The sequence below is a fragment of the Saccostrea echinata genome, unplaced genomic scaffold (assembly GCF_033153115.1).
Source record: "Saccostrea echinata isolate AGI-Se365-2 ecotype Australia unplaced genomic scaffold, CSIRO_AGI_Sech_v1 ptg000030l, whole genome shotgun sequence".
Lineage (NCBI taxonomy): Eukaryota > Metazoa > Mollusca > Bivalvia > Ostreida > Ostreidae > Saccostrea > Saccostrea echinata.
The window spans coordinates 21,109,287-21,126,522 of NW_026889779.1; the positions used below are offsets into that span (position 1 = coordinate 21,109,287).

The 17,236-nt window shown below is 33.3% G+C and overlaps 1 protein-coding gene across 3 annotated transcripts in view; it reads right to left on the bottom strand.

The window, feature by feature from the left end:
• The window catches only part of LOC133197522 (arginine-glutamic acid dipeptide repeats protein-like), a 73,640-nt gene that overhangs the window by 20,715 nt on the left and 35,689 nt on the right, over nt 1-17,236 (bottom strand). For all 3 annotated transcript variants that reach the window (XM_061333599.1, XM_061333598.1, XM_061333600.1), the window contains 5 exons: nt 16,070-16,223; nt 13,171-13,304; nt 11,920-12,019; nt 11,506-11,604; nt 4,138-4,218 (listed from right to left, as the gene is read on the bottom strand). In XM_061333599.1, the coding sequence (XP_061189583.1) occupies nt 4,138-4,218; nt 11,506-11,604; nt 11,920-12,019; nt 13,171-13,304; nt 16,070-16,223 (568 nt within the window). The remainder of the gene's footprint in view (nt 1-4,137; nt 4,219-11,505; nt 11,605-11,919; nt 12,020-13,170; nt 13,305-16,069; nt 16,224-17,236) is intronic.

Here is a 17,236-nt window from a genome sequence, read left to right on the forward strand (position 1 = left end):
TTTTTTTTTCTAGTGGACCATTTGTATTTTATATACATGTATATCTATACACTGTTAATTTAAGTAGAGGAAGCAAAAAAACAGATTGCAGGATAAATTAAACGATGCTTACTCATGTTAAATCATTATTAAAGGAAGTTGGGAAAAGAAATTTTCTAGGAAATTCCATCTTTTACCCTCTATATAACTCTATATAACTTACATGGTGAAAAGAACTGGATTACTGCAATACAATTTTATGAATCGTTCAGACTTGATAATGTTTGATTTTTTTTTCTACGATTTCCTTTGTCAGTACCGGTAATTCATATGTAAATATGACAAATATTGGACCCTGGGTAACATATCTCAATGTCCTGTTGAAGCTTGATCCCAATACGTCTCCAAAAATAAATTCTCTTATTCATTTGCGTAACCACCTGATACTAAAGCATGTCTAGCGAAAGCTTAAACAGTAATAATCTGAGATTATCTTGGAATCAGCTTGCTGAATGCTCTTGACTGAGTGACAGTAACTAAATGGATTGTACAGTAAACCCACACGGCCTCTACCACACTGCTAAAAACCCCAAAGTCCCAGAAACAAAACTATGCATATCCTCAATGTAGCAGTGCAAGTCTTTTAAATTTCATATACAAAAACTCTGCATAGGAAGAAATGACAAGGATTAAGATAAGAAAATAATGAAATAGCTAGACCCCACTTCCCAGACAACAGGGCAGATATAAGAGGGAGGTATCGATTGATTCTTCACTGAAACAAATCTCTTGTTAATCAGACAAGTGTATCACACAGTACATCTGATCATCACGAGTTGGATATATTTACAGGGAGAACATAGACATTTTAACAACAATCTAACGGCACTGAAACTTTTGATAAAAATAACAGTACTCCCAGATAATGCTAATACCTGTAAACGACTTGTCAACTGAAATACTTCTGATAACCCTCACCCAGTAAATAAGATTATCTAGCATGTGTGGGGACAGCCTAGTATTAGCTCATGTGCTAGTATGAGATTGTTTACACTGGTCGAGATAACAAAACTAAGAATTTGGAACACTTCATATTACTGCTTAGTGTTCATAGCCATCCAAGAGTTATCCCCCTTACTCCAAGACAAATCACATAGCAATGAAGCATTTTTTTTTCACAGAATACTTTGTGATTTCTTCCATCTCCTTAACATACTTAACTTACTAACAGAAGAATGCAATATAATTTACCAATTAAAGAAAAAAAAACCCACTCTTAATAGCCCTATGATGTGTTGTCATGAAAAATTTCATGAACAAGACTTTCTTGAAAATCATGACCACAAAAAAATAGATTCTAGAGGTCCACTGAAATATAAATCAGTTGATAGGAAATGATTAGAGAAGACATTTAAATGAACAGAGAGACCTGTCACTGCCAACATATTGCTTCAAACAACTTCAGAAGTTTTTTTTTGTTAAAATTAATACCATCTCACGACAAAAAACATAAATCATTCCATTTCTTTTATGATTTATACATTCATGTTAAGCTTATCTCTGATTCAGTTCACTACTGAAAGACATTTCTCTCTGTTCTGTCACCTCAAAACGTTTCTTTTTTATGAAGTGTACTATTGATCCATTACTCCTGCATGTTTAACAAATAAGATCAGTGCGGGCTGTAATTCTGTCATAATTGTTAGCATTAAAATCCACCATAAAGGATAGCAGTCAAGCGTTTACTTCATAACATGTCCACAATGGCAAGCTTGAAATAGTAGTCATATAGAAGAGTAAAGGTGAAGATATGATTGTAACAAAAGACGCCTTAAAACACAACATTGACAAACCTCTGATGGCTACTCACAGATAACTACCGCTGTCTGTCTATAAGACACACTTTATCCAAGTGACCTATGGCTGCTTCTCATGGACCTTTTCTAATTCTTCTTACGAATTTATTAATAGGCCATTACCTTCTGATAATAACCCAGATGACTTGCCATTCTGTTATCATAATATATAAAAAATGTTAAGCAAAAGGCTAGATGTTAGCGAGGATTCATTTGGCTGCAGTTAAAACTACCTAAACAAGAAAAAGACAACTTCAAACAACATAGGATCCAAGCACAGCGAACAAATTTCTTCCAATCTACAAAATATGCTTTGATTTTTTACATCCTTACAAGATATCACAGAAATACTTGAAGCTTTGATTTTTCAATTCAGTTCAACATATGTGTGGAAAGGGATCACAAACAGCTGCACAATACCGTCGCAAGTTTTAATTTGTAAAAGTGAACTTCATACATATTTAAATGTTGATATATTTGTAAACTGGCACTGTGCTCTGGCATGTTGGAGCAATTACCGACAGAATCTCCTGCTGTTGGAGATGTGGAAATAATCCATTAGGTTTATTTTGTATGGAGGTGTTCAACTCCCAATTATCTGTATCAGTCTGGGTGGTTAACAAAATCAAAATGGTGAGGCATATCATGATATTAAAGTGTCCATCCTTTCTTTTCTTTTTTTTTTTTTTAAATAAATTTCAAATAATTACATATTAAATTATTAACAGACTTTTAAATGAGTTATCATAATCCTTTAGAGGTTTGAGAAGGCAGATCTCATAAAACACCAATTCTGTTATTTAGTATCAGAAATGTTTTTATACTACCATTGATCTTTTAGAATATCTTATAAATATTCATGAGGATGTTTAGCAATAAAATACATCCCCTGGGACCAGAAATCATTCCTGTCGTCTTCAATGAGATGATCTACCTTGGGCCATCATATTAAATACATATAGAATCATTAACACTTAACAAATGAAATACTTTTTTTTTTGGCTTTCAAACAGTGAAACATAGCCCTCCATCACTGGTTATCTGATCATGAAAAATCTGGTAACTGCTATAAAATATTCAGCATTCTCTATTACAGTGCAGACCATATTGCAGTGCTCAGCGAAATGTATTGAATTCATACAAGTTCATCTGCATATGTCTGACAAATGACATGTGATTATCATTGTTATGGGGGACATGTTTGTTATATGGGTAATTTGTTACATGATAACACTCTGATCACTTTACTCGGATGTGTGATAAAAACAGCTGTTATCAAGTGTGCATATTACAGTGTAATGATATGATAATCAATATCAAACAAAATGACAAAGAGAAACTCGAAATAAACATATATCATTTTCATTTGCAATTCCAATTGGTGGTTATAGATAATAACGCCTACAATACTGCTACTTTTAGCTTTCAAACCCATCTCTGTAAATAAAAGTTATCTGCAATAAACAACTTTATGGGGAAAAGTCAGTTAAGATCTACATTTGTTTCTTAGAATTTTTTGTTATTTTAATCAGTAATTTCATTTAAGCATTGACTCATTATTTTTTGAAAGATAGTCTCATAACTGCAACGGTGTGTGCAAACAAATTGAGTAATACGCGTTAGCGCATTATGAAAATTTGTTTGCACACACCGTTGCAGTTATGAGACTAAATCTTTCAAAAAATAATGAGTCAATGCTTATATTTACATTTTTAACTCTTTGCCTAGACTGCAAATGTGATTTAGATTTCAACATCCCTGTATTATCCTTCGGTTAAGTTACAATTATTGGAAGAGCCATTGCAACAGCTTCTGTTCAATGCGAGCATGAATTTTGATTTTCGCTTATGACGTTGCACTTCCACGGCATTCAACATTTGTGACGTCAAAATAAAACGCATACTTAAACCTTTCGAACCCCTGTCCTTGTTATGGTGTTTTGATTGCCATAGCTTTCATCACATTATATAAGCAAAATATTAATTTATCTTTCTTTTGCGAGTTTATAAGAACTAAAATATAGACTAGAACTCTTCCCCAATTACCGATAAACAGATATAAGCATATAAATAGAGACAAGAACGCTTCCCCTAGTACCAATAAACAAAGACAAGAATGCTTACCCAAGAACCAATGAACATATATAAGTTCCAAAAAAGATGAGAAATGCTTTCTCAAGTACCAAAACACAGACATAAGTTCAAACATAGACAAGAATGCTTCCCCAAGTCTGGAAAACAGATTTATGTTCAAAAATAGACAAGAACGCTTCGATCCCAAGTATCAATAAACAGATACTCACAGTTTCCTTTCCTGGGAACAGTTCTTTTCTGATCTTGAAGAAATCTTTCCCGTACGTTCTTAACCCTTTCACAAAGCGTTTCTGAAAGAGAAAAACGAGAAATAAATTTGATATATACGTACATTGATGTCAATAGATACTTCTCATGTTTACCAACATTTTTTTTGGATCTGATTTCAATGTACATAATCTATTTTGTTCATGGTGCGTAATCAAGTTACAAACAACATTAAAAATACTGCCCTTAACCTGTTAACCACACTTAGGTGTGTGAATAAACCAGCATATTGTTTTTCATAAAAAAAGCATGTGTTGCCATGTAACCTATGTATTACAAATTGTGTGGAATTTTAATGCTACAAATAAGTGTCCAATGAACCAGGTTATCTGATTAATTCTACGACAGTGTCTCAGGTAGCCACTAGAAAGCAATATACATAGATCCAGGCTTCTCAGGTGTATATTCCCTTTACCAGGTATTCAAGAAATAGGGGCAGTTTTCTGTTACAGGGCAAGTCATGACTTAATGTGTACAAATTATCTTGCCTTTACCAAACATTACATCAAGTGATTGCCAATGTTATAGGAAACTCTAAACATCTTCAACAAACGTTCAAAACTGCTACCAAACATTCACCCAGCCGGCTTTTGATAAGTCACTTCAAATTACTTTATTTAGCCAAAGAACCAAACCCGACATCAAGTGTCCTATAACTTGTTAATCCTTATTTATAACTATTAAACACCAAACTGTCTAGCAAGCTATTATCCTATTGGGATCCGGTCTAAACAGATTAGCAGGGCTTAAATCTTAAGAATTACACCTCAGGAAATCAAATCTACATATTGTATTGCCTCAAGAATCATTTCAACATATAAATCCAGAGAGGCCTTGAAAATGATCTATTTTTCACCTAAGGGTCCTGAAATTTTTTTTTTATTTATGCCACATGCCCTTGAAATTTCCTGGATTTTTTCCCCTCTAAAGTGTGAGACACTGCATTAAAAAACCAGAAGTCTCTGATGAGACTGTAGCTCTACTGGTCTGTACATATACATGTAACAAAGAAAAAGTAGCACTTGGATTTGAAACTTTCCAACCTGCAGCAATAAATAGAATTATGTATCTTAATATAGTGTACTTGTGTGCCAAGTTAAATTGAAATCAGATCAAAACTGTAGGAGGAGTAGCGTTTTAAAAGAAATTCACAGAAATTTCTATTTTTAGTAACCATGGCAACATCATTCATCCAAATCAAAAACTGATGCTTTGAATTATGTATCTTAGTGTAGTCTACTTGTGTGACAAGTAATATTGAAATCAGATCAAAACTGTAGGAGGAGTAGCGTTTTAAAGGAATTTCACAGAAATTTCTATTTTCAGTAACCATGGCAACACTGCTCATCGAAATTAAAAACCGATGCACTAAATTATGTATCTTAGTGTAGTCTACTTGTATGCCAAATCATATTGAAATCAGATCAAAATTGTGGAAGGAGTAGCATTTTAAATGAATTTCACAGAAATTTCTATTTTTAGTAACCATGGCAACATCGTTCATGGAAGTCAAAAACTGATGCACTAAATTATGTATCTTATTGGAGTCTACTTATGTGCCAAGTTGTACTGAAATCAGACCAAAACTGTAGGAGGAGTAGCGTTTTAAAGGAATTTCACAGAAATTTCTATTTTTAGTAACCATGGCAACACTGCTCATCCAAATCAAAAACCGATGCACTAGATTATGTATCTTAGTGTAGTCTACTTGTGTGCCAAGTTATATTGAAATCAGACCAAAACTGTAGGAGGAGTAGCGTTTTAAAGGAATTTCACAGAAATTTCTATTTTTAGTAACCATGGCAACACCGTTCATCCAAATCAAAAACTGATGCACTAAATTATGTATCTTAGTGTAGTCTACTTGTGCGCCAAGTTATATTGAAATCAGACCAAAACTGTAGGAGGAGTAGCGTTTTAAAGGAATTTCACAGAAATTTCTATTTTTAGTAACCATGGCAACACCGTTCATCAAAATCAAAAAACGATGCACTAAATTATGTATCTTAGTGTAGTCTACTTGTGTGCCAAGTTATATTGAAATCAGACCAAAACTGTAGGAGGAGTAGCATTTTGAAAAATTGTTTACAGACAGACGGACAGACAGACAGACAGACAGACAGACAGACAGACGGACGGACGCCGGACACCTTACTATCGCATAAGCTCTTCTGGTCTCTGACCAGTAGAGCTAAAAACCTTTTTTATTCTACAAAAACTACTGCAAATGGCATATTTTACAGTCAATAAACATATAAACTTGCATTAAAGATCGACTTCTAAGTTATATACTGTGACTATTCTGGACATGCTCTGAACCCTTTCTTCTTTGTATTATTTTTCTATATCACTAACTACTGAGAGAATTAAACAAACAGCTTTTATTACTCACAGGAAAAAACCAACATGACAATGTATTCTGAGGCTTTAATCACGTTGCTTTATGCATTTCAAATTAAAGGTATGAATACCCAATGTGCAGGCACAAGAAAGAGAGAAATCAAATATTTACATTCTACAAATTTGTTCAATTATAGAGTGTTTATAAAACAAGATTTTCCTCTGAACAAAAAGTAATATGTATCCTCTTGGTAAAATAAATTCTAACAATATTGAAATTTAGCATTTAAACTGATACAGTATGTACAAGAGATTTCCATGTTTTAATTACTGACGGCAGGTTTAAAAGAGAAAAAAGTTCACATAAAGAAGTCTAGCTGAACCACAAACCTTTAACTATGTCTGACATTTTAACAATTTTGAATGATTTATGGCCATTGACAAGGGATGACTGTAAAATTATATATTCTTCAAAGAAATAAAACTGTTCTTGAAAATATTTTGAACTAAATGGCTAATGAGCACATAAAATATAAGGTTTGATTTTTTTTTTAAATTAGATCTATGTGTTGCTGGGTTACAAGTTTTTTAAAGCCACATCATCAGCAATTTTAATTTGTACATGAAATTCCCATCAAGATTTTAACCAAAAACCAAACCAAAAACAAAACAAAAAAACTCACAAATAGGAAGAATCAACACTGTGATACAATTTAAAGGACTTATCGCATGTTTCTAAATTATTTGAATTAAAAGCGTAAAACGTTCCTTATGACCACAGTTTATAAATTTTGTGTTTTTACTGCGGATAAACCGCGGTAATTAACCAATTATTGACTCAAATGAAAACCCCTGAATTAAAAATCTAGGTTAATTAGATAGCAATCACGTGACCCTGTGACGTCAAAGGCGACAATGGCTGATCAGCTCTTCACGTAAATCTTACTAAAGTATACGCGATACAACCTGAATTTTCTGCGTTATGGACGACCAAATCACTGATTTTATCGATATGAAATTTCATATCCAACCTTATATTTTAGAATTGTCAGCAAGAAATAATCTGAAAAATCCGTTAACATTGTAAAAATAGCAGCGACGATAGCGAGGGAGAAGCGGCGAAGACGAAGAAACTCGCCATCACAATACAATTTGATTTGTCATTTTATCACATGTATTAACTTTCTTGATTCACAAATTTAATATTACATAACTTTATTATTCTTCGTTTTTAACATAATATTAACTTATGCAGGTATGCTTTCATATGTTTTGTAAAGGATGACGGTCTTGAAAAATAATTTTCCGATCACGAAACATTGCCGTAATCAGACCTACAGATTCTAAATGTTTGGAATAAAAAACGAAAATATCTCAAAATTCTTATACCTTAGAACTAGTTAATGTTTCTATAGTAATTGAAAATCACGTTAGGAAATTAATTTTTTCAGCATTTTTCATAATTAAGCTGCATTTGTAGTTGATAACTCCGTAAATAGTGTGCAACTTCTCATCTCTCTATCACTGAATTGTCGCCTATGACGTCAGAGCAGTATTTCGCCGAAATCCGACTGAAATATGCATATTGCCGTATTTGAATTTCAACTCTCAATATCTCTTAAAATATGCTTTCAACAACGTTTATTGTATTCAGAATTTTAATAAACAAGGCTGTAGATAATATTTTTCATAAAATTAAGATTTTTGAAAAATCATGCGATAAGTCCTTTAAGAGTCACTGTATATCTTAAATATTCTTGTACCTCAGTAAAAACAAAACACAATTATCATACTACTTAATAAACGAAATGTCACATCTAAATTTGTTATCATGTTTGATCAATTCCAAATCAGTTAAACAGGAAAAAGATACATGCTAGTTGCATCATAACAGAGCTATCTGGGAATTCTTTAGTTTACTTATGAATCATGACTTCTAACTTAATAAGTCCACTTCATCACAAACAATGAAATTGAATCTGTGAAAATTTAACTAATGAAAGCTCTGATAGGAAATGCACTCAGCTTGCTAAATTTGCATGTTCTAAAGACATAATTGTAATGGGAAATGGATAAAATCCATAATTTACATGATCCTAATTGGTTTTTAAAGTCACTGCCTAGGATCTTTATTGATTTGCAGTGAAAGATGGGAGCCCAAATCTATTAGATTTCCTGCGTTTTATGAGGAAAAGCAGAGCCAATGGCTTTCATACACACATTTTCCCACCTTGCCTCTACTTAATCATTCAAAGAGAAAACATGGCCTGGAATATAATGGAACAAAAGGGTGTCTTAAAGGGTATCTAAGTATACTTTCAACCACTACAGAAGCTTTATGAAACCCTAGAATTTAAATTACTGCCACAATACCTGTGCCTCTTTGAGCATTATTCTTTATCAGAAAAGTCCTTCACTTTATCAGTGGACTAAAAAACCCTGGCATCTGATAATAACTGCTTGGGCCACTTATTTCATTTGACAGACAAAACATTAGTTTTATTATTTCACTTTATGAGCTTAAGCTCCAACAAAAAGAACGATGTCAATTATATCATGCTGAAAGCCAGGAGGTTTATCATCCAATATTCCCCTTTGCCTCTCACTCCCGAAACATCCTCCCCGCTACGAATTAATCACACCAGATATCGCCTAGCATGTTCTCCACAGCAACTCAAACAGAAACATTCAAATTGTTTTGAAAACTGAGAAAATTGAGAAAATGCAACAGAAAAAGAATAAACACGGCAGAGGAAGCATTAGGAGGATTGAGGGACGGAGCAGTTTATCTCCAGTGTTTGTTTCTTTGCTGGGTGCCCCTGGCATCTGGGAATCTGTTTTCTGTCCATGTTTCTCTACAGAATAAATCTCTTTCAAACAACAATTTTTTTCCAGCATGAAAACCAGCAATATTTACTTAAGCCTCAAACTGTGTACTGTATTTTTGGATCTTTTACATCAAATAAGCGGAAAAGATAAAAACAAGGAACTATAGACAAATCAAAGCATCGTATGTACATGTGGTTAGATTCACCTTCTAATGAAGAGGAACTTAGGACACTTCAAATCAAAGGTTTTATTTTATCAATAAAATATTTCAGTTAATGTCAAGAATCATTTCTCGCTTTTGAACGTCTGCTTATTCTTCTTTTTTTTTTTTTTTTTAGTTTCATTCTCTGAAAATTCTCAAATCAAAATTCTCATACTTAAGAAAGAACTGTGATGGAAGCTTTTTTTTTCTCTCTCTGACATATCGTAACAAAACATTAATTGTATAAAATATTTCAATTACCATTTGTTTATATATAAACTTGATCATAAAATCTCTAATTGGGCCTACATTACACAAGAGAATTTAATTTCACAGCAATAAATGGCAATTTTTATAAATTACCATTCATCATTTCCATTACATTTGTCAATGAAGTAGAAGTCTGGCCTTAAAAATGAAAATGAAAGAGAACATGCATGCAGATGCACATATAATTGTGAACAGTTATAACCCTATTTAACATACTTTTTGACATGCCTTTTTTTTAGAGCAATTTATCATGTCTTCATCACGAAGGCCTTCTTTAAATATGTATCACCTGCAATTCCTACTTATCTCAACAGATCTACATTAACATTTTCTATTATAAATCTATTAATACATGCCTTTAATGGGAAGAGGTGCCTAGCCATGCTTCAAATTAAAAGCAATATACATTATAAAAATTCAGCCATTACTTTCCCTGTCAAATGTTTAGTATTTTTCTTTATACAGTAGATCCAGATCTATATCAACACCCCATCCATGCATTCATTGCATAGATTCCAAGGCCTTTAATAATCCTATTTTAATTGATCCTGCACTTCATCAAGATATTCTATTATCATCACAATTATTGTAATCTTTTTTTTTGGGGGGGGGGGGGGGGGGAGGGGAGGGGGGGTCATAAAAAATTAACAAAATACTCTTCTCTCAGCAGCAATTGCCAACTGAGTGTATTTTCAGGTTGTGTATGTAATACAGTCAAACTTCATAATCTCACACTCGAAGGGACTGAGAAAATACTTTGAGATAACTGATGATTCGAGATATCCAGGGTAAAATACTTAAGAAATACTAAGAGTGCAACGATAAACCTTTTGACGGTATATAGCGGTATATTTTTCCACCGTTCAATTCACGATACGCTAAACTGATATCGCGGTTTGGTTCAATCGGTCCAGAATTATCCGAATCATCCATTTTGTTTCCTTGATTACACTTTCAAAATGGCTTCTGCACAAAACATGAAGTCAACGTTAACGTCTTAACGGTAGTTAAACTCATCTCCAGCATCTTATAAACCTCAGATTTAACACTGTGAAGGACTTTATCTCATTCCTAATGTGATTAAAAGTAATAGAGATCTATTACTATATATGGTAATACACGGTATCTCATCACGCGTGTATTTCAATTAAAATACGGTGTCTTGTTGACTAAAACGTGTTAACACGAGAAATATGACAACTGGTTTTCTACGTAAATAAAAGAAATAAAAGAATGAATGTCTTCCTTTTTCATTCCAATTTAAAAGGAAGATTATGAGGAAAGGTCCCCGTAGTTCCCTGTATATGTTCGTCATTGGTTTAGAATATTGCCATAACTCAAAGATCTACCTATCAATCAAATTAAGTTAACAAATTGATATTTTAATTATTATCAAAAAATGTGAACATTTGATATAAACATGTCAAGTTTAAAAAAAAAAAATATGATGACAAACTTGAAAGTCATGTATCGTGATACGTATCGAATCGTGAACTGAATACCGTGATACATATCGTATCGTGAGGTTGGTGTATCGTTGCATCCCTAAGAAATACATGGTTAGAACTTCCCAATCACTTCGACATATCCATGGTATTCGAGATACCGAAGTTCAACTGTGTAAGACATTTAGACACATTTACTAATTAACTGTAAACTGTATACTCACCAGTTCATCTTCCGTCCACTTCTTCTCAATGCTGCGAAGGGCGGGTGACTTGACCAGAGCTTGCAGCGCCTTTCCATGGTCGTAATTACAACGATGAAGCTGTTAATAAAAATTATCTCACATCATTGCATGCTACATGCTACAAATCAAATATTCATTACGTTCACTTATACTATATAATTTAGAGGCAAAATATCCTCCATTTGATACGTGAGAGGAACACAATCTTTTGATATCATAACTTGAAAACATATCTGTCAAATACCTCTAAAATATTCATCAATTTATTGACAGATTCCTATCTGTCATGTGCTAAGTTTTCACACCAGTAATTCAATTTTTGTCTGAGTAATCTTGTAAAGTAGCTCGATTTTGTCATTGTGAACTTCAGATTTGTGTGATTAAATGACAAACCGTATCCATGGCATTCATGGTTGTTTCATCCATAGAAGCTGCCTGACAGCCGTCTTCTGTTGACCCTCCATCACACATCCCAGCGAATGCGGCCACACTTCTACAAAATTCAATACCATCTCATCATCAAGCCCACTACTTCAATTAACTCTCTCAGCACTCACAATAAGACTGTTCTTTTAAAGTCTCTTCCAGTCTTATTCTTTATCCCCTTTATAAAGGTTTCTTCAGAAAAACAATGAGCATTTTCTTTTCAGCTAGATATTTCTTGCAGTCATTTTGTCAATATTTTATTGTCATTCAATTGCACTTTTGAGCATTTCCTACACACTCATAAAAAGGCCTAATTAATGTAAAATATTTCTCTCTGTAAGAAATAGAGGGGGAAAGCCTGGATAATTTGGGCCACTGGGAGGAACACTATATAATAGGTAATTTTCCCAATTGTCAAATTTTTGTGTGGAATTTAAGGGTTAAATAAAATTAACCAAAAAAAAAAAAAAAAAAATCACAGGAAATCTAATTTAGTTACCCATATCCTGTAGAGGCAATGAATTAGAAATCTGGAATCACAAAGATTTCAAACTGTAGACATTACCTGCCACTGTGGAATATCATTTAAATTCTAGGGGCCAATATTTATTGATTGGTTTAAATTACAGATTTGAGCAAAAGTAATTTCATGGGCAAACATCTTGTTATGAAATATATAGCCATATAGCCAAGTGATCAAAATTTGCACAGGATTTTTAATTCAAGGGCAAGGGGTATCCATGAAATCCATGAAAAATTGAACAGAAAAAAATGACTCCCCAATATATGGCATTAAATAGCTAATCCTCTATGCTGGTTCTTGCTACACTGGTTCCTATGCTACACTGGTTCTATGCTACACTGGTTCTATGCTATGCTGGTTCTATGCTACATTGGTTCTATGCTATGCTGGTTCTATGCTACACTGGTTCTTATGCTACACTGGTTCTATGCTATGCTGGTTCTATGCTACACTGGTTCTTATGCTATGCTGGTTCTATGCTACACTGGTTCTATGCTACACTGGTTCTTATGCTACACTGGTTCTTATGCTACACTGGTTCTTATGCTACACTGGTTCTATGCTATGCTGGTTCTATGCTACACTGGTTCTTATGCTACACTGGTTCTTATGCTACACTGGTTCTTATGCTACACTGGTTCTTATGCTACACTGGTTCTATGCTTCACTGGTTCCTTTGCTACGCTGGTTCCTACCTTGCTGCTCTGAGATACATCATCAAGTCCCCATCCCCAACAGAAAATGGGCGCCACCGCAGCTCCTCCCATCTCTCCGGATTCTCTGGCATTTGGCTGGGGGGCACATCTCGCCTGAACTCAGGCAGCCGAGCCTAAAACATGTAAATAGAGAAAATCAACAGGCTACAAAACAAAGCGCCAAAAAAAAATTCTTTATCTTTATTGAATATTTTTAAAATTATTTCAGCTCAAAATACAATGTACAGAATGTCAAATGGTGTCTGAAGTGAACATAGTAGGTCAAAAAGAAAAGTAAATTCAATCGAAATGCAATGATGAAACAGCTTTTAAAAAATCAGTAACCCTGTATATAATAAAAGAGGAAGGATTGCAATAAGAATATTAAAGATATAGATATCAAGATGTAGTGTTAAAGGATGTGGTTAGCATCCTGTTACGACATAATTCCTCTTATCTGCATGTGGCATGGGAAAATATATCTAATATCCATGTGAAAAACAAAGATAAAAAAATAAATGCAGAAACTCATCATTGAAATTCATTGTTTATTTAACTATTTTGATAGAATCAAACTGTCCATGCAAACTGATCCTGATAGAAATCAACACATTTCTGCAACTGAAAAATGCATTGTCCATACAACAACATTTGTCTAACTTATCAGCACATCTTACAGTTTTACATGGAAATGAAATCTATATGAGGAAAAAGCTATCAGCTTGCAGAATATTGGAGTGATGTTGTGGCACACTGCGTACCACGATATACTCAGTAGGAGGAAGCAGATAACGGGGGATTTTATCACTCGGTATTTGTACAAATCAGCTAAAGAGTTTTTACGAAGCAGATTTTCTCTCCCTAGTGATACTTAATTCCGCCAGGGCTGATCAACGAATCGATGTGAAAGAGTCAACAAATGCAGAGACAATTTGACAAATATTTCTAACACCATCATAAAAGGTTTACATAATCTCTGTAAGCTTAGAAATCAGAAGCTGATATCAAATCTGACAGACTTGAAAATGTCTAGGATTTGATTTTCTAGATGGTACCCCAGATATTGGAGTATTTCCCCCTTTCACCCGGATAACAAGACTTCACATGCACCTTCCATACATCAAACACTTGTAAAGCTAAACCCTAAACACACATTTCAAAAGATACTTCAAAGCTGACAAAAATTCGTCGGTGAAATATATTATGTACATTTTCTTATTGCTCAGAAATCAATCATTGGTTCGTAGTGGTGGCCCAATACTGTCTGCTTTTACTTTTAAAATAACACCTTTCAGGAATTAAGATGTTCATTACGATTGGATATAATGTTTACCATCTTGCTATGGGTACAACACTTATCATTAAAGCCGCGTCTAAGTATTAAAAGCAATTTTCATAAAATCAACACACTAATAAATCATTTATTACATCAATAAAATACCGGGTTTATATCTCTGTAAGCTCTGCAGACCCTTGTAGCCTTTAAGAGATTTCTATAAAGTAAAGCACCACGCAGACAAAAATCTTGTTAAACATTCCTTAGATAATGCAAATATAAGGCTACATAAAATCAGTCACGCTAAGCGCAAACCTTAACCAAATGAACAGCTAAAACATAAAAAGATTCGAACACACTCTTTCCATTATTAATAAATGGTTTGTAAAAATGCCAAAAAATGTTTGATCTTCACTTTTTTTCCGTGTACTTTTTTAAAAATTTAATCATCAGTGAATAAAGCTGTTGTCCTCTGAGATGTGTACAAGATTGTGCAGGATGTGCATTATATCAATGATACAGATTTAACAGCAAGCGTGGTAAAACAACGAACTACATATGTATATAATTCTAGATCCCACTCATATTGTGACCAATCCCTGTCCTTCTTAATAAAGCCACATCACAAAGGACAAAATTAGAAGCCCAAAAATTTACACCCACTTATCCTCCATTGTGGTGGCAAATTTCTCGATTTGGTCTACAGTGAAAGTAACCCATGGAGATTCAAATTACTGCCCCTTGCTAATCTGACAATGGCAGTAGGCAATTTTAATTATTTTAATTCTTTATACTTTAATTATCCTTTGTTAGACCATTTACTTAGCTGAAGAAGAGAAAAATCATAAAACCGAAATTGGCCAATTTACAAGGTTGGTTTGAAAATCAACACTCGGCAGATTAGCTTTTAACATGAATGTGTATAATCAGCTCAGCACAGGTAATTGAGAAAACTTGTTTAAATGGCTTAAAAAGTTGATAGTGCTCCCCAAAATAGCTATTATCTCCTCTCATGCATAGAAACATGCTTTTTGTTTATCTTGTGGAATTTACCTCAAGTCATCTTTTTGACAAGATTATGGATTGCTTGCTGTATCTTAAAGGTATAATTTGCCTCCACTACACTAAAATTCCCATTTCAAAAAGTATCAATTACAAGACTAAACATTTATACCACCCAAAAATTCAAGTATCAACTCATTATTAAAAGAATCATGTGTTTGATATCAGGCCAGGTCTCATCCCCGATAGCTTTATCTTGTATTTGATAATACAATCGGGTAAAAAAAATTCACTCCATTGCAAAATATGTTTGTGTATTTAAACATCTTACAAATGAAGCTAAAAACTGAAGAAAAACAATTTGTGTTATTGAATTTTACTGCTTATTCCTACTCCTCGATTTTGAATGGTCATTGTGAGGTTTTAAACTACAGGAAAATATAATCTCTTCTCACTGATACAAAAAAGACCTAGTTGATACAATAATACTAGTAATATCATGCTATTTTGCTTCCAAATGACCAAGATGAATGACACACAATAAAACACCTTGTGGATTCTGCACATGTAGGATCGAGTCAAATGATAACTTGAAGGTAAACAAGCAGATAAATTTCTTACCTGATGGCTCGGACCCACTCGAATCTCGCCTTGCGTGGTGGCCAGTCTTTTTGTTTTCGGATTATATTCTAGTACATAGAAGAAAGTATCGTCTCTTGGCTTGAAGTTCTTCGCAGAATAGATGTCTTGGAAGTGCTCAACTTTACACTTTCCCCTACAATTTCATAAGGAAAGGAGACCCATGTATTTTAAATCTTTTCAATTTTTCATTTGTATGTGATTCGGAGTCTTTTTTGTTATATTGTATTTGTATCTATACAAAGCACCTAACGCTAGGATGAATTAGAATTTAATATGTAAAAGCACAAGGACATAAATCCAGTGTTCCATACTTAATGACACTTATTTAATAACAGCTGACAAAAATGATCTTTCATGTATCACTGTTTACAGCTAAGCATGCGATATATCAACGTTATGGATCGCATATTTCTTCTGTGAACTAGTGTAAATTCTCCAGATTTTTTCATGGTAAATTTCTTGAAGCCAAACATTTGTGAAAATACTGCACTCAGCAGTTAGCACAATCTACAAATTGTCTTAATTTATTTTGAAGACAATGAATTTATGCATTTGAATGAATTGAAAAAAAAAAGCCTTTTTTTTTTTTTTTTTTTTTACATGATTATATCATGTTTATGTCATACTATAATGAAAGACATCATAAGGCTTAAATCTATGATACATACATTACTCGCCCATAGGAACAGGTAATTAATTTACATTGTATAATTTTATATGAATACATAATTGTCCACACTACTTTCTAAACATTGAAAAAAAAAATTAAAGCATTAACTTCCTAATTATAATTGTTTCACCAATGTTTTATGATTGGTTGTTTTATATTTTAGCCATTCATACAGTGTAAACTTTTATCAGATATCAACACTAACCATCATCTGACACTAACTAGATAACTCACTTAAGTGTCTGATGAAATATCAATGGAATCAATAACATAGGTACAACAATTTTATTTGAGAAAAAACAGTTCTTCTATCTTGAAGAATCAAAATTTGAACAATGCATGGGCAAAGTTGATCTGCAGGTTCAGATTATCAATCGATCAATTATAGTATTTCATTTTATAAAACATTTACTACTTTCAAATGATAATTAAATGTTAGGATAATTATTCTAAGCTGCAAGATCAAATAACCACCT